Source organism: Psammomys obesus, unplaced genomic scaffold (genome assembly GCF_907164565.1).
Source record: "Psammomys obesus unplaced genomic scaffold, mPsaObe1.curated_primary_1811, whole genome shotgun sequence".
Taxonomy (NCBI): domain Eukaryota; kingdom Metazoa; phylum Chordata; class Mammalia; order Rodentia; family Muridae; genus Psammomys; species Psammomys obesus.
Window position 1 is genome coordinate 30,281,024 of NW_026592890.1, and position 27,698 is coordinate 30,308,721.

Here is a 27,698-nt window from a genome sequence, read left to right on the forward strand (position 1 = left end):
GGTTGACATTTGTGATCTCTTAGAGTCTCCATGATGCTTGCCCAGGCCCTTCTGGCTTTCATAGTTTCTGATGAGAAGTCTGGTGTGATTCTGATAGGTCTACCTTCATATGTTACTTGGCCTTTTTCCCTTGCTGCTTTTAATATCTTTTCTTTGTTCTGTAGATTTAGTGTTTTGACTATGATGTGACGTGATGTGTTTCTTTTCTGGTCTAGTCTATTTGGTGTTCTGTAGGCCTCTTGTATATTTATGGACATCTCTTTCTTTAAGTTGGGAAAATTTTCTTCTATGATTTTTTTGAAAATATTTTCTGGACCTTGGAGCCTGGAGTCTTCTTTTTCATCAATTCCTATTATTCTTAGATTTTGTCTTTTCATAGCATCCTTGATTTCTTGGATATTTTGTGATTGGAATTTTTCTGATTTTACTTTTTCTTTGAGAGAAGTATCAATTTCTGCAAGTGTGTCTTCAGCTCCAGAGATTCTCTCTTCCATCTCTTGTATTCTGTTGGTGATGCTTACTTTTGTGGTTCCTGATCTTTTCTCCAAGTTCTCCAGCTCAAGAGTTTTCTCACTTTGTGTTTTCTTTATTGATTCTAATTCTGTTTTCATGCCTTGCACCATTTCTTTTATGTGTTTGAATTTGGATTCCTGTCTCTCTACGATGGACTCTATTTCTTTGTTCATTTCCTTTTTGTATGCCACTAATTTCTTCTCTACTTGTGCCTCTATTTGTTTGGCTATGTTTGCCTGTGTTTCTTTAAGGGTTTTGTCTATTTCTTCTTTCTTTACCTCCAATTGACTGGCCATCTCTTTGAAAGATTTGTTCATTTCCTCCTTATGAGCCTCAAATAATTGAGCAAGCATGGCTTTAAGGTCATTTTCCTGTGCTTCTGATGAATTGGAATATCCATCGATTTTGGGGTTTGCTGGTGAAGTCATGATGTCCTGATTTATGTTGGAAATGTTCTTTCGCCTACCCCTGGCCATTGGCTTATCTGAGACCTTCCCTGTTTGTTTTTGGATTCAGCCGATCAGACTGGTACTGTCTCTCTCTCAAGTCTGGAGAATTCTTCAGGAAGTTGAGAGAGGTCCCGTGTCCTTAGCGTATGCTGAGGACTAGCTGTACAGGCAGGACACTTGGCAGAGATCGGCGTATCTGGGCTGTCTGCTCTCTGGTTTGGCCCTGCTTCTTTGATGTGCTCCGCCAGTTCCGTGCTGCTGTCACTGCCAGGTTATGAGGTCTTGCTGCAGCTGGAGATTTCAGGGTGGTCACGTCAGTGGGAATCGGGGTAACCAGCCTTTCTGTTCTCTGGTTTGGCCCTGGTTAGTCTTAAACTGGAGGGCTGATGTGCCCCGCCAGCTCAGTGCTGCTCCGCCGCCAGGTTAGAAAGTCCCGCTGTAACTGGAGACTGGGTTGCTAGTCCAGATGCTTTCTGGGAAGTCCTGGGGTCTCTTTACTTTGCTCTCCAAGCTTCGGAGGCCCAGCGCCTGGTGTGTCTAGCTTGTATGGCGTTTCTGTCTGGTTTTGGTGAGTATATAGCGTATTCTCTGTCACTGTGGTATTGGGCGGGCCGTACTGTCAGTGATCGCGATCCTGCGGAGCTAGTATGGCGTCTAGCAGACTCGGGCCCTGGGAGGATGGTGCAGCTGCCGTGCGTGAATCTGGGGCTCCGAGACACAGTACTGCTGGCCTTTGCCGATAAAGGACTTGGGGCTCAGCCTCAGTGGCTGCAGGCCCCAGGCAGTTAGGTCTGCGCTGAGAAAAGCGAGATTTAACCAGACATAAGAGAATGTTTACTGGAGAGAGACTGGAATGTGTTTCAACAGCTTTTCATGCCTCACTAGGCATAAGAGAATTTACCCCAGAAAGAAGGTATACAGATGTAAGGAATGTTGCAAGTCCTTTAGAGAGTTCTCAGTTCATAGAATACACCTTCACATACATCATAGGATGATCTCCTTGTTGCGACTTTGGAACTCGCCTGAAACCCCTCAGAGCACACAGCAGCCGCACTCAGACCACAGCACACAGACCATCAAGCCTGCTCAGCTACAGAGCCTTAATTTTGCTTTTCAATCCCAGGAAAAGCATTTGAGTAGAACAGAAACCACAGGGTGAGATCAGCCTTTTATTTTTAGAATAAGTTTGAGCATTAGCTTTGTTTCTGAAAATGAGATCAGTTTGCTCCCTTGGCTGGGCCATAGCCTCTTTCTAGGACAAATCACCAGCAATGGGCTACTTGGCCCTTCTCTCTCAGCACAGGCTTACATCCTCAGGCTAGGCAGGGCGCTGCCCACTCCTGCTGCTCTCAGCAAACACACTGGATGTCTGCCGGATCAATTCAAACCGTTCATCATTTTTAGTACCCTTCCCTTCTGGTGGCACAAAAATCATGGCAACCAAAATTTGCTAAAATATGTCAAATAGCTAACTTAAAATATAGGCTTAAAAACTGAGCTGTGATCATTCTTTTCATAATGCCCACTGCTCAAAACTCGACCACTAAGCCTGCTCAGTGGCCAGCTAAGATGCAACAATGCAGTTAGAAATGAGAAAAACAAACAAACAATATGCTTTGGGGAGGATTTTATCATCACAGGACTGTGGAGCAAACACTATTTCCTAGGAGATGTTGTCCCTTTGTATCTGAGAAAGATCAGCTTCTGAGAGGTTACTTTTAAAGTCAAATCAGCTGAAAACATTTCTTTGAGAAAGGAGAAAAGCTATATTTTCTCCATTAAAGAAGAATGTGAGATGATGACTATCCATCTACTTGTAATTGTAAACCATTAATCATAATGTTTAGCCGTCTCAGGAAAGACCCCTGTGCTCAGATTTTTTGGTTCTGTTGCTCTCCTTGTGGAGTTCCTGTCCTCTCCAGATCTTACTGTTTCCCACTTCTTTCCTAAGATTCCCTGTACTCTGCCCAAAGGTTGCCCATAAGTCTCAGCATCTACATCGACAGTCTGCAGGGCAGAGCTTTTCAGAGGTCCTCTGTGTCAGGCTCCTGACTTGTTCCCTCTTTCCTTCTTCTTCTGATGTCCATCCTCTTTGCCTTTCTGGAAAGGAATTGAGCATTTTAGCAAGAGTCCTCCCTCTTAATTAGTTTCTTTAGGTGTACAGATTCCAACCAAAGACCATGCATGGAGATAACCTAAGACCCCAACACAGATGTAGCCCATGGCAGTTCAGTATCCAAGTGGGTTCCACTGTAATAGGAACAGGGAATGTCTCTGACATGAACTGATTGGCCTGCTCTTTAATTACCTCTCCCTGAGGGGGAAGCAGCATTACCAGGCCACAGAAGAAGACAATGCAGCCACTCCTGATGAGACCTAATTGACTAGGATCAGAAGGAAAAGATGTCCTCCCCTATCAGTGGACTTGGGGAGGGGCATGCATGCAGAGGGTGGAGGAAGGGAGGGATTGGGACGGGAGGAGGGAGGGAACCACAGGGAGGTTACAAAGTGAATAAAGTGTAATTAATAAAGAAAAAAAATCATAATGTTTAATTATAAACAAATGAGCAGACATGTTACTTGCTGGGATTGTACAGAAATTTGTAAAAAAAAAAAATCTCCAATCTATGTTTAACCTCTCAAAAAGAAATTTTCCATCCTACTTATACATATGAATTTCTTACTTCTTTCATAGCATTTCTTTGAGTATTCAACTATGAATAGCATGTATTTCATGTCTGCCCCAGTGGAAACAATCAGGCCCATCTTAGTATATCTGTGCTTTCCTTTTCCAATATCTTGAATCCTTGGGTACCAAAGTAAAGCTATTAACTTACTTAATTCCCAACAAATCTCTCTTGTTTTTAATGCCTTGGCTCTACGGTCAATTTTCCATTAGCCGATAGAAAAAGTTATTTCAATACAGATTTGCATTCACCAGTATGCACTCTGTAAGCTAATGCACTTTTAAGTACATCAAGTCACTTGTTATCATTGTCTACACAATGGGGTGGTACATGCTGTAAGTTTTCTTTTCACTTTGTCAAGGATCAACAATGCCCAGGCAAACAGATTAAGTGAAAGGTATAAAGAAGGCAGAATAACGAGGGAAATGAGAGCTCTGTCATTGACAGCGACCTGTATTATATATACTTCGCTTGGCATGCTAACCAAGCATGGGTTAAAATTTGCTCATCTCCTTGCTATATATGCTTCCATAAAAACTGAACACAAAAGCATCAGGGTTGTCTTAAATACAGTTAAAATGCATAATCACCAAATCCTGGGCCTCCCTGAAAGCCCACACCCTGCTAGAAGGGCCACATTTGTCAGACTTATTTGGCACAGATTCCTGGATAAGTTTCTCACCCACAAACCAGTTCATGCGTTTATCTGCTTACCGGCGCTTCTTTTAATCTCTCTACTTCCTTGTATACTCCAGCTTTATTTGCTTAGCTTAAATGTTAACTTATCTTCTATTAATTTGCTTACACTGCTGTTGAGCAGAGTCCTTTCTTTACTCCTGTCATCTTCCCATCAGCCCTTCCCATCATCTTTGTTTTAAGCCATTGTGCGCCCTTCTCATATTCCTCCTGTTTTCTTCATTACTGTCTTTCTCTTGTAACAGAACTGGCTCTCAGTGAGGTTTAGCATCCCTACTAAAAGCACTTCCCTACCTGATTCCGTAAGTAAGAGATAAGCCAAAGGAGTGCAGTCCACATGTGCACAAACTCACAAGCAAAGAGAATGGTGAGACGGTTATGTCAAATTCTCCAGAAGACAATGGTGTTCCCAATTGATATTGAAAATGTAATGGAGGGAAGAAAGAAAGAGACTCAGGAGGCAGAATCAATCAGTTCAAGGTCAGCAAAGCATGGTGATAAGAAGAGAAGGCTGGAGTTCCAGCCCACAGACAAGCAACCTGCCCTGATTGGTTAAGTAATAGTCTCTCAAAGAAACTAAAAAAGCCAATTTTTTTAATTGCATACTTTGATTAGTATATAGATTAGCATATAAAAATTATTTTTATTTGAAAATATAAATTTTATACTGATAATTGTTATTTATACATTAAAGTGAATTATAATACCAAAAAGTCTTCCATATGTATTTTCTATTGATGAAGAATTGTAAACATATTTTTAAAAGAAAACAAGTGGGACCAAGAATAAGCCACATTAAAGCCAAATACAGTCATTACAAATAGGTATATAATTGGACTCTGAGCTTCTTGGCAACTTAGACCATGGGCATAATAAAATTCTCATACCTGATATAATGAAGCAAAGCAAGTTTTCAAGGAAAATGAACTTTAAACTTTAGTCCATGCTAATTTCAGAATGCAAGATCTTGTACTTTTAAAATATGGTTTCTTGAGAAGTTGTGGGTGGGGCAGCGCCCGGAGGACTCTCATTCTGAGGAGCAGCACAGCAGGATTGGCACAGTGACCAGCAATCAGAACTCGCGGCCATAAAACACAAGTGGTTGTGTTTCTCAGGTGAGAGGATACCCCACGGTGGGGGATTCGATCAGCTTTAATTCACCCGGCAAAACCGCGGAAGAGATCCCCGTTCCGCCAGGCGCTTGGTCGCCAGCCCAGAGCTACCCGCCAGCGCGATCTGGTCACGGTCCCAGACTGAACTGTGGGCCCACAACACCATAGACTGGATCTCCCAGTCGAGAGATAACCCCACGGAGCAGGAAACAATTGGGACCGACCCCAGGTTACCCAGACATCCCCTGGAAAAGACTCGGGTTCCGCGGGTGCCCCAGGAGCCAGCCCGGACCCAGAGCTGGGAGGGACAAAGGCGCCTGCCTGCACAGAGCCCTGCCTGCGCGCGTGATTCGCCGCCTCAGATAGAACTGTGGGCACCAGGGCAACAGGGCACCAGACTGCGTGTCTCTGGCAGGAGGAAACCCCCAGCGGAGGGGGTCAGCAGCTCTAACGCTTAGGACACCCAGCACCAAAACACTTCCTGGACTCACGCAGACTCTAGTGCAGGCAGAAGCGCTGTGCTCTGCCGCCATTGTTGCGTTCCCCTGGGGCACTGGGACACACAGCTGCATCCTCGGACCTGCAGGAGTCGAAGAGCCATTACAGCAGCCCTCAGATACTGTGCCAGGGATCGGCCAGTTGTCCCTGGCTGGACTGCCAAAACTGTAGGAATCCCTGATCCTTCAGGGGGGCTGCACCCACAGCATCTGGACCAGAGCAGTGCCTGTAGCCGCCATCCCAGACAGAGACACACAGCTTCTGGTCCAGAGTGAGGCACCCAGCCTCCAGACCAAAACAGTGCCCCCAGGTGCCAAATCAACCTAGGTGCACATTCTCCAGGTCCAGAGCAGAGCAATCAGCCTTTGGCCCAGAGACTTGCTGAGTGCACCTCCCACTTTCTCAGACAGAACTGTGCGCCCCAGGATAACAGACTGAGTTTCCCTGTTGGGAGAAAACCCCATAGCTAGGGAATCAGCAGTTTCTTCAAGAGGACTGTACATGGAAATTTAGTGAGCAGCAGCACACTAAATTTATAACAAGAAACCCAGCAGTGGGGCAGCTGTCTTGAGAAATTTTATGGGTAAGAGGAGATCCCCCCCTGCCTAACATAGACCACAGCTACTACTCAGGGCTATAAACCTGAGGTGAGCAGTGGCATCTCTGGAGAAACACTGGCCATACAGTGACCATAACCAAAAATCAGAGAAGGACTCCTTCAGGAAAAATCATCTTCCGGCCAAGGGGATACTCCCTACCTCAGGACTCCAGGAAGCACAGAAACTAACAGCCAAAACCTAAATCAGCCCAATGGGTAGAGGTCAGCGTAAAGGCTCAACCAACAAAAGACAGAGCAATATGGCATCTCCAGAACCCAGCCATCCAGGGGCGAACAGCCCTGAACAATGCAGCATAATAGAAAATCAAGAAGAGGACCTTACATCTATGTTGATGAAGAGGATAATAGAGGAGACAAATAAAATACGTAAAGAATTAGAGGAAGTTAAAACCAAACAGATCATGGCTATCCGTAAAGAAATGGAGGAAGATAAAGACAAGCAAATTAGGGCCATCCGTGAAGAAATACGGGAAGATGCAGCCAAACAGCTTGTGGCCTTCAGAGAAGAAATAATTAAATCACTGAAAGAAATCAAAGAGACAGAGTTGAAGGAACTAAAAGAAAAAGAGGAAAATACAAGCAGACAGGTGAAGGAAGTAAACAAAACAACTCAAGACCTGAAGATAGAACTAGAAAAATTAAAGAAAACACAAATGGAGGAAATAATGGAGAGGAAGAATTTAGGGAAGAAAACAGGAACTACAGAGGTAAGCATAACCAACAGAATACAAGAAATGGAAGAAAGAATCTCAGGTGTAGAAGATACAATGGAAGAAATCGATGTATCTGTCAAAGAAAATGTGAAATCCAAAAAATTCCTGACACAGACCGTCCAAGAAATCCAAGACAATATGAAAAGACAAAATTTGAGAATAATAGGAATAGAGGAAAAAGAAGACTCCCTTCTCCAAGGCCCAGAAAATATTTTCAACAAAATCATTGAAGAAAATTTCCCCAAGTTAAAGGAGAAGCCAATAAGGATACATGAGGCCTACAGAACACCCAACAAATTTGACCAGAAAAGAAAATCCTCCCGCCACATAATAATCAAAACAGGAAGTATACAGAACAAAGAAAAAATACTAAAAGCTGCAAGGGAAAAAGGCCAAGTAACATATAATGGCAAACCCATTAGAATCACACCTGACTTTTCAACAGAAACTATGAAAGCCAGAAGGGCCTGGACAGATATCATGCAGACCCTAAGAGAACACAGATGTCAACCCAGGCTACTATACCCTGCAAAACTCTCAGTCCTCATAGACGGAGAAAACAAGATATTCAATGACAAAAACAAATTTCAACAATACCTACACACAAATCCAGCATTACAGAAGACACTGGAAGGGAAAATACAACCCAAGAAAATTAGCTTCTGTCAAGAAAACACAGGAAATAATTAACCTTACTACAGCAAAACAAAAAGCAACCAAGCACACAAACATGAACACAGCCAACATCAAAATCAAAGGATCTAACAGCCACTGGTCATTAATCTCTCTCAACATCAATGGACTCAACTCTCCAGTAAAAAGACACAGATTAACAGAATGGATACGTAAACAAAACCCAGCAATCTGTTGCATACAAGAAACACACCTAAGACACAAAGATAGACATTACCTGAGGGTAAAAGGTTGGAAGATGACTTTCCAAGCAAATGGACCCAAGAAACAAGCAGGAGTAGCCATTCTAATATCTGATAAAATAGACTTTCAACCAAAAATAATAAAAAGAGATGAGGAAGGACACTTCATACTCATCAAGGGAAAATTCCACCAGGAAGACATCACAATCCTGAACATCTATGCCCCAAATACAAGAGCACCCACATTTGTAAAAGAAACATTGATAAAATTTAAACCACATATAGATCCCCACACATTAATAGTGGGAGACTTCAACACCCCACTCTCAACAAAGGACAGGTCAACAAAACAGAAATTAAACAAAGAAACAATATCTCTGACAGAGGTCATGAATCAAATGGACCTCACAGACATCTACAGAACTTTACACCCAAACACAAAAGAATTTACCTTCTTCTCAGCACCTCATGGAACCTTCTCCAAAATAGACCATATAGTTGGTCACAAAGCAAGCCTCAACAGATACAAGAAGACTGAAATAATCCCTTGTATCCTGTCTGATCACCATGGAATAAAGCTGGACTTCAACAACAACAGAAATAGCAAAAAGCCTACACACTCATGGAAACTGAACAACTTGTTACTAAATGACAGCTGGGTCAGGGAAGAAATAAAGAAAGAAATTAAAGCCTTTCTAGAACTCAATGAAAATGAAGACACAACATACCCTAACTTGTGGGACACAATGAAAGCAGTGCTAAGAGGAAAGTTCATAGCACTAAGTGCCTTCAAGAAGAAATTCGAGACAGCTCATTCAAGCAACTTAATGGCCCACTTAAAAACCCTAGAAAAAGAAGAAGCAGACACACCAAAAAGGAGTAGACGGCTGGAAATAATCAAACTCAGGGCTGAAATCAATCAATTAGAAACAAATAAAACAATTCAAAGAATCAATGAAACCAAGAGCTGGTTCTTTGAGAAAATCAACAAGATAGACAAACCCTTAGCCAAGCTAACTAAAAGGCAGAGAGACACCACCCAAATCAACAAAATCAGAAATGAAAAGGGGGACATAACTACAGACACTGAGGAAATCCAAACAATCATTAGGACTTACTTCAAAAGTCTATATGCCACAAAATTTGAAAATCTAAATGAAATGGACAATTTTCTTGATCGATTTGACTCACCAAAGCTGAATCAGGACCAGGTAAATCAACTAAATAGTCCTATATCCCCCAAAGAAATAGAAGCAGTCATCAAAAGTCTCCCATCCAAAAAAAGCCCAGGACCAGATGGCTTCAGTGCAGAATTCTACCAGACCTTCAAAGAAGAGCTAACTCCAATTCTCTTCAAACTATTCCACAAAATAGAAACAGAAGGAACATTACCAAACTCATTCTATGAAGCCACAATCACCTTGGTACCTAAACCTCACAAAGACTCAACAAAGAAAGAGAATTTCAGGCCAATCTCCCTTATGAACATTGATGCAAAAATACTTAACAAAATACTTGCAAACCGGATCCAAGAACACATCAAAGATATTATCCACTATGACCAAGTAGGCTTCATGCCAGGTATGCAGGGGTGGTTCAATATACGGAAATCCATCAATGTGATCCACCATATTAACAAACTGAAAGAAAAAAACCACATGATAATCTCCCTAGATGCTGAAAAAGCATTTGACAAAATCCAACATCCATTCATGTTTAAAGTACTGGAGAGTTCAGGGATACAAGGCACATATCTAAACATAGTAAAGGCAATATACAGCAAGCCTATAGCCAACATCAAACTGAACGGAGAGAAACTTAAAGCAATCCCACTGAAATCAGGGACAAGACAAGGCTGCCCACTGTCTCCATATCTCTTCAACATAGTGCTGGAAGTCCTTGCTAGAGCAATAAGACAGTCGAAGGAGATCAAGGGGATACAGATGGGAAAGGAAGAAGTCAAATTATCACTATTTGCAGATGATATGATAGTATATATGAGTGACCCCAAAAACTCTACCAGGGAACTCCTACAGCTGATAAACACCTTCAGCAAAGTGGCCGGATATAAAATTAACTCAAAAAAATCAGTAGCACTCCTGTATACAAAAGACAAAAGGGCTGAGAAAGAAATTAGAGAAACAACACCATTCACAATAGCCACAAATGACATAAAGTACCTTGGCGTAACCCTAACCAAGGAAGTCAAAGACTTGTATGAAAAAAATTTCAAGTCTCTGAAGAAAGAATTAGAGGAAGATATGAGAAGATGGAAAGATCTCCCATGCTCATGGCTTGGCAGGATTAACATAGTAAAAATGGCCATCTTACCAAAAGCAATCTACAGATTTAATGCAATTCCCATCAAATTGCCAACACAATTCTTTACAGACCTGGAAAGAAAAATTCTCAACTTTGTATGGAATAACAAGAAACCGAGAATTGCTAAAACAATCCTCTACAATAAAAGATCTTCTGGAGGTATCTCCATCCCTGATCTCAAGCTGTACTATAGAGCAACAGTTATAAAAACTGCATGGTACTGGCATAGAAACAGAATGGTGGATCAATGGAATCGAACAGAAGACCCAGAAATAAACCCACACACTTACGGACACCTGATTTTTGACAAAGATGCCAAAACCATACAATGGAAAAATGATAGCATCTTCAACAAATGGTGCTGGTCCAACTGGATGTCTACATGTAGAAAAATGCAAATAGATCCATACTTATCACCCTGCACAAAACTGAAGTCCAAGTGGATCAAAGACCTCAACATAAAACCAGACACATTAAATCGGCTAGAAAAAAAAGTGGGGAATACCCTAGAACTCATTGGTACAGGAGAAAACTTCCTGAACAGAACACCAACAGCACAGGCTCTAAGAGCAACAATCAATAAATGGGACCTCATGAAATTGAAAAGCTTCTGTAAAGCAAAGGACACCGTCATCAAAACAAAGCGACTGCCTACAGATTGGGAAAGAATCATCACCAACCCTCTATCTGACAGAGGACTCATATCCAATATATATAAAGAACTAAACAAGCTGAAAAGCAACAAACCAAGTAATCCACTTAAAAAATGGGGAACAGAGCTAAAGAGAGAATTCTCTGCAGAGGAATATCGAATGGCAGAGAAGCACTTAAAGAAATGCTCAACCTCATTAGCCATTAGGGAAATGCAAATCAAAACAACCCTGAGATTTCACCTTACACCCATCAGAATGGCCAAGATGAAAATCTCAAGGGACAACACATGCTGGAGAGGTTGTGGAGAAAGGGGAACGCTTCTCCACTGCTGGTGGGAATGTAAACTGGTACAACCACTCTGGAAATCAATCTGGCGCTTTCTCAGACAACTAGGAATAGCGCTTCCTCAAGATCCAGCCATACCACTCCTAGGCATATACCCAAAAGAGGCGCACGTACACAACAAGGACATTTGTTCAACCATGTTTGTAGCAGCTTTATTTGTAATAGCCAGAAGCTGGAAACAACCCAGATGCCCCTCAACTGAAGAATGGATGCAGAAACTGTGGTACATCTATACAATGGAGTATTACTCAGCAATGAAAAATAAGGAAATCATGAAATTTGCAGGTAAATGGTGGGACCTGGAAAGGATCATCCTGAGTGAGTTGACCCAGAAGCAAAAAGACACTCACGGTATATACTCACTCATATAAACATACAATATAGAATAAACCCACTAAAAGCTGTACATCTAAACAAACTAAGCAAAAGAGAGGACCCTAACTAAAATGTTCAATCCCCATCCTGAAAGGCAAAGAGGATGGACATCAGAAGAAAACGAAAATAGGAAACAACCTCGGAACCCGCTACAGAGGGCCTCTGAAAGCCAGAAGAAAACAGGAAACCACCTTGAAACCTGCCACAGAGGGCCTCTGAAAGCTTCTGCAGTATAGACTGTCAAAGCAGATGCTGAGCCTGATGGCCAACTGATGGGCAGAGTGAATGGAATTTTATGTAAGAAGTGGGAAATAGTAAGAGCTGGAGGGAACGGGAACTCCACAAGCAGAGCAACAGAACAAGATAATTTGAACACAGGGAACTTCCCAGAGACTCCTACTCCAACCAAGGACTATTTGTGGAGATGACCTGGAACCCCTGCACAGGTGTAGCCCATGGCAGTTCAGTGTCCAAGTGGGTTACATAGTAATGGGAAGAGGGACTGCCTCTGACATAATCTGATTGGCCTGCTCTTTGATCACTTCCCCCTGGGGGGGAGCAGCCTTACCAGGCCACAGTAGAGGACAATGCAGCCACTTTTGATGAGAACTGATAGACTAAGATCAGAAAGAAGGAGAGGAGGACCTCCCCTATCAGTGGACTTGGGGAGTGGCATGCATGCAGAAAGGGGAGGGAGGGTGGGATTGGCAGGGGAGGAGGGAGGGGCTTATGGGGGGATACAAAATGAATAAAGTGTAATTAATAAAAAATAAATAAAAGATTTAAATAAAAAAAAATATGGTTTCTTGAGTACCCCATTCTAGACATACCACACAAATTGCATACATAATTTCAGAGGCTCATCAACTATCTCAAGGTATATAACTGGGCCTTTAGAATCTTAAAATATTCATGGTCTACAGGACAAGGGCCTTTGGCATCAGAATGCAGACACAGGAATCTTAAAAGTCATTATGTGTAATGACATCAGAAACTGCAAAGTTGTCTGACTTTAGTTTTTTCCTACTCATGTTAGGAATATAATATTAAAGAATCATTTGGTGAAATCAATATTGTTGGAAAGGTAGAGTCATGTACTTCCTGTTTGGTTACAATGTCTATGTTTAAATTTATGGTCATCAGATTTGCCACCCTTTGATTTTATGCTTAAATTACTTTTAGGTTTTTGCTGTTGGCTTTTTTTCCCCCAGTGTTATAGATTGAACTCAGGACCACAGAGTTTCACTGAGCCACAAACCCAGCTTCAACATCTAATCATTTTCTTAGTCTATTTATATTGAGTAGTGTACACTCAAGTAAATAAACAGCAATCTACTCACTGTGACTTTATTTTGATTTATAGTTTTCTAAAATATAAATATCCACACAATATGTTATTTAACTTATTTAATGACATTAATATATTGTACATATATAGATACATAGCCTCTTGAAATTTTTTCTCACATGTGTATGGGTGTGATGTGAATGTATATATGTGTATATGTATGCATATTTCATGTATGTGGGAACACATGTTCTGGTCCATATGCACATGTGTGAGTATGTATGTATGTAAAGCCTGGTGCCAACACTAAGTATCTTTCTCACCTATTTTCCATGCAATTCACTGAAACAGGGTCTCTCAGTGAACCCAGAGCCTGTTAGCTAGCCATCATGCTCTGGGTCTGGGAGGAGGAGAACCTTAAGGGCCCCTGTTAGTAATGCACATTGAATAAGCTGGCAATGATGTTTATCAATCATTAGTTCAAAAATTCCCTAGAAGTTACACGTACTCTTTCATATTTATCAGGTTTATCTTAAAAGATAAAAATAAGTTATTAATAAGCCAGAGTATTGAATAATACTACCTAACTTTGGAAATAGATTTTTAGGCTTTAGAGTGGATCAGGAGTTTCTTTAAACCCTAAAATTTCTTTCAAACATGAAAACTCATTTAATGTGATTGTTTAGCCTCCACTAAATGTCACATACATCTTTTGCTTCCAATTACCTTACCAGAACCTAAGTCAGTGCTCTGACCTCTCATTTTTGTAACCTATTACTTCCCTAAGGCAGCCTTCTGCTAAAACAGAGCCCAGAGCCCAATGAGTCAACCTCAAAACTAGTTTGGCCTGCTTTGTTATCAGCTATTGTATAACACAGGGAGAGAAGCTACTGAGTCACTCTTTATATTGTTCTTATCTGAAACATCACCACATCCACTGTATCCTAGCTGTCGAGGCAGTGATAGCATGCCAGAGTAGAAAGCCAGGACAGACCTAACTCAGTCCCCAGGGATTTCCAGAAAGCAGAGGCCTGTAGAAGCTTCCTAGAAAAAGTGGCTCTGAGAGCATTCTTTTTATTTAATAGTCTGAACTAGCATATCACAGAAAAGGAATTTTTCCAATGTATAGGCAAGGTATATTACTATATAGTTAAGGACTTTTAAAGTTATTAACCTGTTTTGGTATTATTTTCAAACAAGCTCCAATCCTGACATCACCTTAATGTAGCACCAATCAAAATTCTTTCAAAGTAGTATCTGGATTTTTGTTTCATTTTTGTTTTTGTTTGTTTTTTGCTTCTCTTCAAGATGTAGCACTGAGTACACTTTTCCCACAATATGGGCCTTAAGAGGGGGTTATACAATCAGAAAACCCTACTGCATTCTCAAAAGGTTTTGGGACAGCCAAGCTGATGGAGGTTAAAAAAAAAAAATACATCCTCTTCCTGTTCTCATTCTGTCTCAGCTGCCAAATATGGAATCCTCTACACAATGCTGAATAGCTCTCAAGACATCCTAGAGACAGGACAACGACTGTAAACCTTTAACCAAACAGTCTGGTAAGACACTGCAAACTCTGCTTAGAGGTGAAAGCAACTGGACTCCACTGACCCTGTGACTTCTGCGTTCCCTAATGCTGACTCTCTGGATTGACCTAAGTCTCATATAATGCTTTTACTATGAGTCAACAGGCCTAAGTCACCCAGTACAGAGTCCAAGGCTGAACCCTCAGTGCTCCTTTGTAAGTCCATATCTTTATTGCATGCTGTCACCAGTCAGTGGCCATTACTTCTTTTTCTCTAGTTCTCTTGACCTTTCTTTATCTACTTTGGTGAGTCCATTGTTTCCATTTTCTTCTTCCTGCTTTACTTACATTTGATTCAGAACAACCATTTAGTTAGCTCACAAAGTAAAGTTTAGTTACTTAGGATGGGCTCCACTAATCTTAACTGGGCTTAATCATTGGTCTTCAGTCAGGTGGCAAGACAGGTTGACCAGAAGGAGCTCTTCACATTTTTTTTAAAGTTCACGGAGGTTGGCTTCTGTTTTGTGAACAATACTTGTAGAACTCTTAAGAGTAGAAAGCAAATATTAACTCATAAACTCCTAAGTCTCTTTTCTTGCCACACTTACTACTATTCCATAGAACAAAACAAGTCAAGTCATCTTGATTGAGGCAGTTGTTAGTGAGGCAGGAGGTTGCCAAAGAGTGTGGACATGTTATACACAACCCAAAAAGGGATTTTATTAAAATTTGCACATATCACTCTTGCTCAGGTGACTACAAATGTTTCTAAAGATTTTGTCTTTGCCTCCCTTTTTTTCCTTGGGTTTTTACTCTACTGTCCTTATAAGCCTTATAAAGATAACAGCACTCCATGGTTCTTACATTTCTATGACATTATAATTTCTCCATATGAATGACTTCAAGATCCATCTTTACAGAACTAACTTGCCCTTCGGTATGGATCTTTCTGTTTCTGGAGTTCTTCTAGACATTTCTATTAAGATATCTTACTGTGACTTAAAAGTTGGAATGTCAAAGGAAAGTAAGAAAGGGATGAAATTGTATTCTAATTAATGGCATATTTTTAAAAACGCTGCATCCAAAATTGATGTATTAAATAAATTTACTATAAGAAGTTAATATTTCAATCAATGTTTCACTTGTTTTAAAATCATAGTTTAATTCCAGTCCCTTTCTGCTTTTCTGTATCTAATTTACTTTCACCTCTACCACTCACCAGATAAGACAACTCTAGAATTATTTAATTTAGTTTCAATTTTCCAGCCCTAAAAACAGTGATACGAAAAACTTTCCAGACAGAGTTATCATATAAGAATTAAATTGGTTTTGTGTGCTTAGTACTTTGAAGAAGCACAAAAATATTCATTATTTCCTCTGCCCTCAAGTCCTACATCATGCTATAGGATTGCTCACCTCTCTACTTTTCTGTTTTAATTAGTCCCAGAAATAAAAATTAAGTCCTAATAACAACCTACTAAACAGTTTACTTAGCTTTATTTTCCACATTTATAAAGTGGTTATAAAAAAAAAATGCCCATCTCAGGTGAATGTTCTACGATAAAAGACAATACAAGCTAATTTCAGTGTGTTTGGCATAATACAATGGAAACCTTCTCAAATGAAACTTATTAGCAATAAATGCAAATTTATAGGAAAAACAGATTATGAATCCTTTCAATAAAGACTTCTTTAGAAAGAAGATCATGTGAGTAGAACCTTGAAAGGTCTGATTCTCTTCAAATCAAAACTGAATTCTTTTTCCTGTACCTATTCATCCATGTATTGCTTTCTTCATTCATGCATTAAACAAATATTGTCTCAAGTGTGTACAACATGACATTTTTGAACTATTTATATGGCATAAACGAGCATCTGTCCATCCCAAGACCCTTTTAAAAAGAAGCCCCTACATTCAGAAGCTAGCCCAGCACTTAAGGCTATCACTTTGAGATTATGATGGACGAAACCTGGATCACGTCACTATATAATCATATTTAAACATCCACAAAAGCACAGACATTGTCTAATGACACGAACAACCAACTACCGATGTATCCTGGCTCACTTGGGTGAGTTCTGCGTCTTCAGTCTCTAGATAGTCTTTGCCTCCATATCAACATTTACTGACGGCCAAACATGTGCATCTCTACTTCTTGATAGACTCCAGTCCAGACCAGAGCCCCGGTACTTTACAAACTTACCAAAACTGCAGTCTCAAATATGGCAGCATTTCCTAATGCCCTATTTCTGAGATGATTCAGTCTTCTTTCTGGTATGTTCTTTCTTGGCAGACCACTCCAGATGTGCGCTACTGGAGGGCTTTTGCTAAATGGAGTTCGCATAACATTCTCTACTTTTTTTTTTTTCCTAAGACTGTAAAATTCTCTGAAAAAAAAGAATCACTCTCTTAAAATTCTTTATAGCACCCACATTGAAACTTCATTTATTTATTTACTTGTTTGTTTTTATTTTATTTTATTTTTTAAGACAGGGTTTCTCTGTGTAGCTTTGGCTGTCTTAGACTCACTTTGTAGACCAGGCTGGCCTCAAACTCACAGAGATCTGCCTGCTTTTTCCTCCCTAAGTGCTGGAATTACAGGCATGCACCACCGTGCCAGGCTTATAAAATTTTCCTACAATGAGAACACAAGCAAAGTGTTTGTTGAGTCCCTTAGAAATAATTTCCTTTGACAATCAAAAACGATTCAGAGATTAAGGAGAAAGCATTCAAATCATACAACTCAGAAATACCACAGGCCACTCCAGAAATGATTCCTGAGCAGTAGCTCACGGCATAGTATGTCAATATGTTATAATTAATATTCAGAAATGAAATCAGAATAGCATTATAATGACCTGACATCCATCAATATACTGCTCCTTCAGAAGAACCATGTGAAATTCCTCTGAACCATTTAAATCAAGCCGCCAGTGACCTCTGCAACATTTGTGTTAGTAGAAATATTTCTCAATATGATTCTAAAAATTCCTTTCAAATTACTATGGACCTGAAGTTCAGAGGTTCTTAGTAATTACATTCCTTGACTTATGCTTTTCATTTTTCTCTCAAAAAATGCAGAGAAATCATGAAAAAGTCTCTTATTAATTTTTTTCAAAACTTGAAGGCATTATAAATCATCATATGAACTATAAATATACATATAAACATTACAGACTTCGACATGCAAATTAACTCATTTTTTAAATAGAAAAACATCTAGCTGAAAAAATCTCTCTAGAGAAAGCATGGCGTAACAGAAAGATCTTACACAGGTGGTACTATCTGAATTTAGCTAAATAAGCACTAAGGTAGGTAATAGAGATCACATGATCTATATTTGCATCTATGCATTTTAGCAAAATTCTGATGTTCCATTAATCTTCAAAGAAACAGCCACATAAACTAATACTAAAGTTGCAGGCTTTGGGAAAATAGCTATAAGGAGCCCTGAAACACCATTAAAGCTACTATTAATCTGCCTAACTACCTTCCCTGGAGAAAGCAGCTCAGTGCTTTCAGTGCTAAGAAGTGCTAAAGACTCCATTAAAAATGGAAATCAGGGAGAAGGCTGTAGAGAAAGTAGCAGTTAATTAGCAAGAAAATTAGCAAAAAGAAGATAGAATTATTTTGTTTGGTAATGTTTATAATGTAACCGTGAAACTCTATTGCTATCTACTCCAGTCAACTTTCAGCACATATAAGCTGAAAAATATTTCATAAACATACTAATTTGAAATTATATATGTTGACCATAAAAACAGAAATTACAAGTCTGACCCACAACATTAATTTTGTAAATTGGGTTTTGGTTTGCTTCCCATTTTAAAGCTCTGCCTAGCAATTCCTTTACTTTGAATATAACCAAGGTATAGTTTAGTGTGTGTGTGCATATGGTTTTTATATGTTATCTCCGTAAGAGTTATCATTTCTTCTTGATTTTATATTCATTCCATATTACAAAAAAGTATCTGTTAATCTGGGGATAGGTTACATAAACTTTTTGTTTTGGAGGTTAGAGTTTATGCTACTATGACTATGAATCTAACAACAACAAAAAAAAAATAAGGTATGAGCAACTCACAGTGATGATACGTAAGGTTAATGCCCTTAATATAGATCTTCTAATAGGTTTTAAAAAAAAATAATTCACACAGGTCACTATTTTAGCTGTTCTTTAAAAAAAAAACCCTGAAATTTGCAGTAGTGTTCACTAAATTGTTCATTTACCCAACTGGTCTTATTACACATATGCTAAGCTCAGGGCAGAGGCAAGATAATGGCTCTACTTCTTACCACCCATGTCCCAAGTTCACAGTTCTGCAGCAAACAAAGTGTCCACAATGGCAAAGAATGGGAAAGACTAGAAGCAGAAACTCTCAGTACTCTGGAAGCTACAACAGGACTGGAGAGGACAGGGCATACAGCGAATTCCACCACATCAAGTAACAAAGAGAAAGGAGCATTATGGGAAGACAGAATGGAATAGCCTGTCTGAAGATCAAACCTTCAGATGAGGGACCACATTGAACTGTCTAAGACCAAAAGGTTCTCAGCGTAGGACTCCTGCTATAGAAAACATTTATTATGAGTCTAGACTAAAATAGTGATGAATTTACAAAGAGTGAACCATTGGGATAGAAGTGCAAAAGAGGTTGCCAAGTAAATAATATGTAACATGTATTAAACCCTTACAATGGAGAGGTTATTTACACCACACTTTTTCAAACAATATCATGTCATAGAGTGAATCCTGAGAAAAAGGTTATCCTTATTATTCCCATGTTTCATATGAGAAAGTGACATAGAGCTATCAATGATTTGCTCAAGTTTACACAGGTAAGTGATAGCGCCATACTGAAATCCAGATCCTGTGTCATGAAGTATATAATAGTGTAGGTGAAAAAAAAAGAAACAACCAGTATTACACTTCCATTAAAATTCTATTTCATCAATGCTTTAGCCTCACTCAGATATTTTCCAGAAGAACCAAAGTATTGCTCTAAGATTTATGTATAATAGAGATTGTTACTGTAATACTGGAAACTGAATAATCCAAAAGGAATTTTTTTCAGTCAGGTGACACAAATTCTTGTTTGTTTGTTTTTCTTTCTTAGTCACAAGACAAATCAGAAAGTATGGGGAATAGTTAGCCCTTATCTTACTATGTACAAGGTTGTGTATGAGTGATATGTTTACCTCTTAGTTGAAAGAAGGGAGAAGGAAGGAAGGAAGGAAGGAAGGAAGGAAGGGAGGAAGGAAGGAAGGAAGGAAGGAAGGAAGGAAGGAAGGAAGGAAGGAAGGAAAAGGAAAAAAAGAAAGATCAGGACACATCAACAAAATCAAGCCAGGATGTCAAATGAAGTCATATGGACAAAAAAAAAAAAAAAAAAAAAAGCTTCCTAGGTGTCCAATAAACTGTTGTTACCAAAAAGTAAATTCAACCAAGCTGAAATTTAGGATCTATTCTTTAAGACTCAACTTTAGCATTCATAGTTTATGATTTATCCCATTCACATAGAATTTCCTATTGTTTGTAATTTATTGAAAATCTGAAAAGAACAAGAAATCAATTCTTTTGATAAATAGAAAACATTCCTGAATGAAACACACTAAGCGACATTTCCAAAGTATTATCAACTGTGTTGCTTTTTGTAGAAAAGATAACTCCCAACTCATCTTAATGATTCTAAACCATAATACATCAATACTTCTCAAAGGTATAATGAGATTCATAGAATCAAGTCTTTCCTCTATTAATTATTTAACTGGATTTTTTTTATTAATTAATTAAGTAAAGGAGTGTGAATACAGAAGTGACACAGTCATTTAGTGATATATACTCCCAATTGATTTCATGATGTCTAACTGTTCATATGTCTAATTTAAAATGTTGGTCCTAAATTCATAGCTTTGATTCATCAAAAACACTTTATTTCATAGACAACCATATGTGTATTTAAGGTGTATTTTGAATTTGTGCATATAAACCTCTTTTTTAGTTGATTTCTAGAATTATAATATTTAAATATATTTCATTTGGGGGAAGATCCACAAATCTATTATTTTCATCTCAACATGTGTACATTTACTATTCCCTGAGAACAAGCATAAGGGAAAGAAATAACCTAGACAAAGAACAACTATATGATTAGCGTCCTTGCGGATTTTCGAGTGACTTAACTACTCACTAGGGCTAAAGTTTATTTTGCCAGTGTGGTTTACAAGTATTCTGAAGCCTTTTTCTTCATTTGTTCATTAATAAACTTCTGTTTTGAAACTACATTAATTATCTTCAGCTAATGCAATTTTCAAAATTTGGCTTCATATCCCAAGTAAGAAAGAAATTAACTGACCCCTTCATTGAAAATGACTGAGATTACTGTGTGTATTTTCTATTTATAATTACTAAATTCAATAATATTCAACGCACCAACCAGTGAAGCCTCACTCTGTTCTAAAATGACAGCATGATACTATTTCTGAAAATATCCATTTTATTCCTCCAAGCTACTAACTTCAGGGCAGACAATGGCAATGGCCATAGATTATATAACATTTTAAGAGAACTCTCATTCAGTACTATAAAAAGATCACAAGAGGCAACATATATCTTGAAAGGATGAGAAAAAAAATCCATTATTTTCATACTTCATTCTAGTATTTTTACCCTGTAAGTATCAACTACCAATTACAAATTGCAAATACTGGGATTAGAGAGCTAGCTCAGAATTTAAGAGCACTTGCTGCTTTTTTAGAGGACCAGGGTTCTATTCCCAGCACCGACACATCAGCCTACAACCATCTGTAACTCCAGTTCCAGAGGACCCAGTGCCGTCCTCTGACCTACAAAGGTACCAGGCTCGCTTGTGGTGCACTTGCATACAATGCAGGCAAAACACTCAGGCACATTAAAAATAAATTAATAAATATTAAAACACTACAAATGCTGATTCTTGCTTTTTTTTTAAAGGTAGACTCTAAAGTAGTATGTAGGCAACAAAGGAAAGCAGGGAGGAGGAGAAAGGGAAAGAGGGAAGCAGAGTAAAAGGCAAGGTTTCTCACACAGTTTTTTGCTTCTTATCCAGGTGACCACAAGAACCAGAGACTCCGCTGGCCTGGGGCTCCTCTAGCCCTCCTATATACCACAGTAAGCAAACCTCAGACTAAGGGGGCAAGAGAAATGTTACATGCTTCATAGACACTTAAAAACATAAAACCAAGTTATACACCTAGCATAGCAAATAGGGATTCTCTGACTTCACTGAGTCTTCTTCCTAGCGGAATGGGTGGTCACAAGACACAGCAGGTGATTCTTAGGTAAGAATATATACAAGAGTATGAGACAACAAGATAGAATTAATCGAAAAATTAATCGAAAAATCAGAAGTTACTCTAGGGATTTGATTTTTGTTTGTTTTGTTTAGTTTTGTTTTGTTGCTGTTGAGTTTGGTTTTGTACTAATGGGACCCAAGACTTTGTAAGCATGAAGATCTGAGGCCTATCCCTGGAACCTACATGAAAAATAGTAGCATTCACTGATAACCCAAGCTCTCAAGAAATAGGGCAGGCAGCTCCCTGGAATTAGCTGGAGAGCTAGCTTAGCTAATTCCAGAGCAGTAAAAGATCTGTCCTATAAACAAAGTGGACAGTAGCTGAGGAAATTGTTCTCTGGCCTTCGCATGCAAATGTATACATGTACATACACACCTGTACACACACACATGCATACACATGCACATAACAATTAAAAAGGAAATGCTCATAATTATCTAGGCTCTAGACCAAGACCAAGTTGATCCCAGTGCTGTGGACCTCAGATACAGCAAGAAAGCACATGTGGGCACATAGTAGAAAAAACACATGGTGAAAGCAAAGAAAGGGGAGGAAACTGAGGCCCCAACAGTCTTAGAGGACATAGTCCCTGTGACCTAAGGATCTCCCACTAATCCCCACCTGGCAACCAAGCCTTTAAGACATAGTAACTAGCATATTGGCTGTCTTTAAAAACATCAAATAATATTTTCTAAAGGAGTTCTGAGTAACAAGATCTTAAGTATAAAGTTTTTGATGGATTCTGGATTGAAAAATATGGAAGAAGAGCACTTGTCTATAAGAGGATTGAGGAATGAATTTGAATTCATTCAAGGGTTCTTCACAGAAACAAAATTCTTTAAGAACTGGTCCATTGTATCACTTAATGTAAGATTCTCAGGAAAATTAAAGAATGTCCAAGTGTAGAAATAATCCATTAGTACAACAGTTTGTCTTAACAATAGTGTGGTGCTTATAACATCTCTAGTTCCAGGTATCAAAAAAGTTGAGGGTGGATGTTCAACAAGACAAAACCTTCAGTTGATTTACCCCAGTAGTAATAACTGCAGAAGTGCTTACATTATTTCCTTACTAATGAAAGTCAAGATAAAGAAATAAGCAAATAAACACTACTATATGTTGAACTAAATAATTAGAGATTAGATGAATCCTCTTTCATTGGTTTCCCATTGCCTACTTATATCCACGAAGAAAGTGCAAACAACAATTTCTCTTCAGTTCTGTTTACTGAACTCAATTAACCAGATTAATTTTCAGTGTTCAGAGGAAAACTTAAACATAGGCTGAAAACATCAATGAAGATATTAAAACTTTTTATATGATTCCTTTGGTAATAAACACTGTCTGAGTCTCTTGAACATCCTCTTTCTGAAAATTGCTATGATCACTTACTAGGAGAATGGAAGTATTTTCAGGAATCTGTAGCATTCAGCCACATGGTGACAAGAAACCAGGTACCTGGGTGAAACTTCTCTGTGTTCCTGGAAGGAAACAGGCATCCTGTCTTGGCAAAGACAGAGTGGAAGCACCTTTCGACATCCTATTTCTATTGAAGAGTGTATAGGGAAACATACTATGGAGACCTGAGTTAGCAGTGAGAGAAACACAGTTGATAACCAACTCCAAGAGGAAAGGGCTAGAATTAGGTGGAAAGTGAAAAAGAGAGTTCTCGGCTATCGACCAACCCTGTGAATTGAAAGTAATACTTTAGCTGCTTTATTTTGTGTTCCTAGACAGACAATCCAAATTAGTCCAGACACTGTGCCCCACCTTTTAACCAGAGTGTGTTCACCTTGGTATATCATGAATTCAAGGCACTAAATATTAACATTAAAGTGTTGTTCTGATAATGTTACACTAATGTAAAATACTCATAATGCTTGACACAGAAAGAAAGTATTAGGAAATGCATAAAACTAAGCATTTAGGGGATGAAAAAAAGGTATTTCTTTTCTGTTTAGATGTGCCTCACGTATTACCCACTCTATAGGAAATTAAGTGAGAGAAGATCGAGACTACCACAGAAATGAAGAGTTCATTCAGGTGTTTGTTTATTTTTTCCTTGAAGCAAGGTTTTACTCTGTGTCTGATGCTGGCCTTGTGTTCACCGTGTAGCTCAATATAGCCTCAAACATGTATCAATCTTCCTCCAGTCACCTGGGTTGCTTAGATTTTAGAAGTGCACCACCATGCCCTGTTAAGGGCTGTTCCTATTTGATTACATATCAATTCTGCTCATCACAAGTCTAAGTCAATTAATGTCTAGTTATGCACACATTATAGCCTTCTTAATTTTAGGTTCTTGTTGGAGGAAAAAAAAATCTCATAAATCACCAAACTGTTCTTCCCTTGGAAATATTAAAGTTTGGAACCCAGCAGCAGTGGCCCTTGGCTGTTCCTTGCCATTCTGTTTCCTGGGACAGCAAGAGAGGTGTAGCTCACAAAGGAACAAAAATTGTGGGGGAGGGGGAGTGGATATGATCAAATTAAACAGTGCCTAATTCTCAACAAATTGATAAAAATATCATATTAAAATAATAATAAAAGAGAGCAATCAGAAAGAAGAAAAATCTCTATGTGAGAACATGAGAGGATCTCTAAATAAGCCTATTTCCCAGAAGCTGTTCCCTATTTTAGATTTCATTGGAACTTATCACCAACCTTGAATGTTCACCTACTCCCTAATCCTGCTCCTACATATCAAACTACATTTGATCCACTTCCCATAACATACCCACAGCTATGCCTGCTCTTTGAATGCGTGGATGAGGGGAGGAATGTGGCTTAAATAATTTCATAATTTTTTCCTCTTTTATGCCACTTTAAACCTTAGGAATTACTCATATACTAAGATGAACTTTAACACACTCTCTCTATCTCCGGCTCTGACTCTCTCTCTCTCAGGAGGAAATATTTATTTTGGTTCATTGTTTCTGAAGGTTTTCATCTATCATGGGAGAACAGGCATAGTGACTAAGAGAGAGCGACAGACTGACAGTACGTAGAGTCTGGCAGAGCAGTAAGCACGGAGTACGATGGAGGGTAAAGGCTGGGGACAGTCTGCAAAGGCCTGTCCATCACCTAGATACAACCGCCCACAGTTTCCATAGACTTCCCACACAGTGCCACCAGCTGGAGAAAACAAAACCGGAGCCTGGGGGGGACATTTCTGATTACTGTCATACTATGTGGTAACCAGATTTATTCAGTAACCTCTAGTGGCCCATTTCTTTACAAGGATAGATAACTGTTTAAGCACCACAATCAGAGATAGAAAACTGAACGAGACAACAAATGACAACAGGTGTGCTCATCATCAGGCTCATTTATAAAATCATTTTTAAGGATGAAACGTCTATCTACTGTTCTGAAGAAACACTGCCGTTACTTTACTTGTTACAATTTGCTCTCTAGGACTTTGCAGCCAGCCCTGAAGGTACCTGATAAAACAGGGTCAAATGAAAGGGGAGGAGGTCCTCCCCTATCAGTGGACTTGGAAAGGGGCAGGGAGGAGATCGGGGAGGGAGTGTGGGGTTGGGGAGGGAATGAGGGATCGGGATACAGCTGGGACACAGAGTTAACAAAATGTAACTAATAAGAAAAATAAAATTTAAAAAAAAATATTGCTCTCTATACCTGGCCAGTTTTTAGTCCTAACAACCAAAAGCTGTCATGATTTGAAGAGTACACCTTATCACCCAGGAGCTCCCAGAAAGTTTTCTCTGTTTTGATTTCACCAGAAGAACTACTATTGTGTAGTTGTGTATCATCTACGTAAGTAAGCCCATTTGGGAGTCTACCAGAATGGAAATGGTTGCCGTTAGCTGTGGGGTTTGTAGCGTTAGTCTGGAATGCTTGGAAAGTTAACACTAACTAAACAAGAAGCCTCAGATTTTAGAATAGAAAGTAAGTTTTGAGGAAACTGTGATTGCCCATAAATGAAAATGTAGTTTTATTTAAAATAAGGCAAATGGGAGTATTAAATGGACTGTAGGTTTCCACACTGTAAGCAAAGTCATTATAACACCGGCCCTGTTCTCTCTCACTTTGCGAGAAAGACATGTTTCAGTTAGTGGCTTCTGACGAGTGCTTTCCCGCACTGGACCGATCTGCCATGGACTTAGTGGCCGTGGATAGGAAGGAGGGAGAGCTCAGCATCCAGTCCCCAAAGAACGGAGAAACAAAATGTGGTCTGTGATACTCACGGCTCTGCCTGGAGACTCCGGTCCTCTGCCACGTAATTGGAAGGAATGTAGCCCTGCAGCTGCTGACCCAAGTCAGCTCCTTTCTTCTCCAAGTGTCTGGCCAACCACCAGCCCTCGTGAGAAGTGTCCAAGACTTGGAGTTTGTCGCCTGCGCGGAAGCTCAGGTCCTCCGCAGTACGGGCTTGGTAATCAAACAGAGCCACAAAATAGTGGCCATGGCTTCTCTCGGGCTCCTGTGATCTGGGAGCCTCTGGAGGACAGCAGGCCCCTGGATTCTCAATCACCACTGACTTGTCTGCTTCTTGGGACCAGCAGGGGAGAAAAGGCTGCAGGTATGCCCAGAGTCTCATGCAGACGCTGCCCATGGTGTCCTGGCTGGGAGTCGGGGAGAGGATGTCCCTCTCCCCACACGCTGTACAGATCCACTGTCTTCCTCTACCAGGCAGCTTCGAAATCAGCTGCAACTCACCATACTGAGCTGAGCGAAATGAAGAATCCCTGCTTCGGATCTCTCCAGCAGATCTGGGCTTGGCCAAGACACACTCACAGCTGCCTTTCTGTTTGTAGCTGCTGCCCCGGGGCAAAATTAAGAGGGGACTGGGCAGGAGGTCCAGTGGGAAGGTGCTTCTTCCTGACTGCTTGGGCCCCCAACAATAACAAAAATAAAAAGGGTTTTATTTAGAGGGACATCTGAGAACAAAGAACAGCCGCCTCTCCCTCTGTCCCAAGAAAAAGTTAGAGAAGGACTGATCCTAACTCCCGGCAAAATCTTCCGGCCTGGCCTGCTCCAGCTGCTCTCACCCTGCTTCAAGCCTGCAGCTGCACCAGCCCTGCGCTCCCCCGAGCTTTCCTTTTTGCTAATGAATAACCAGGCCGTGGAGGTTATCGCCTCTAACATCCTGAGCTGTACAGACTGTAATAATTCCTCCTTACTTCCTGGTTTCTTTTTGTCTGCTCTAAAAGGAACTCCCAGGCCAGCTTCACCCCTCCCTCCTTCCACACCCAGGATAAACCAGCCCCCTTACCAAGGAGCCAGACTTTTAAAGCAGCCAAAACACATACTCCAGAGAAACAGGCTAGCCCAGATGGCTCTCTGTCTTACTCTATTCCCTACACGGAATGCAGGGCAGAGATTTATTTCCCCACAAATAAGACCAGGATTGTTTTGATCCTGGAAGAGAAATGAAAAAGAAAACTGGATGTTTAGTTATGTGCTGCCAGACGTGGGGCAATTGGAAAAAAGCCATTGAGACGCTACCATTTTTTTTTTAATCACCAAGAATAGATTTTAATAGCCTCAGTAGTTTCTGAAAAAGTAGGAAAGCAGCTGAGTAAAATGCTGAGAACCCGAAAGGCTACTTTTTCCCACAGAGACATCTCACTCCCTATCCCTCACATTGCTGTTTCTGAAACACAAGCACCCAAGCACGTTCAGGAAGACTAGGTGATTGGCTGATAAAGATATTTGTAGAGATTCTGCTTGTTG

At 39.8% G+C, this 27,698-nt stretch overlaps 1 protein-coding gene across 1 annotated transcript in view; it reads right to left on the reverse strand.

Annotated features, from left to right (window-relative positions):
- Frk (fyn related Src family tyrosine kinase) overlaps window positions 1-27,113 on the reverse strand; it is a 119,011-nt gene extending 91,898 nt beyond the window's left edge. The window contains exon 1 of the mRNA XM_055616021.1: window positions 26,213-27,113. Coding sequence (XP_055471996.1) covers window positions 26,213-26,577 — 365 coding nt within the window. The 5' untranslated portion in view covers window positions 26,578-27,113. The remainder of the gene's footprint in view (window positions 1-26,212) is intronic.
- Between the last annotated feature and the right edge of the window lie 585 nt (window positions 27,114-27,698).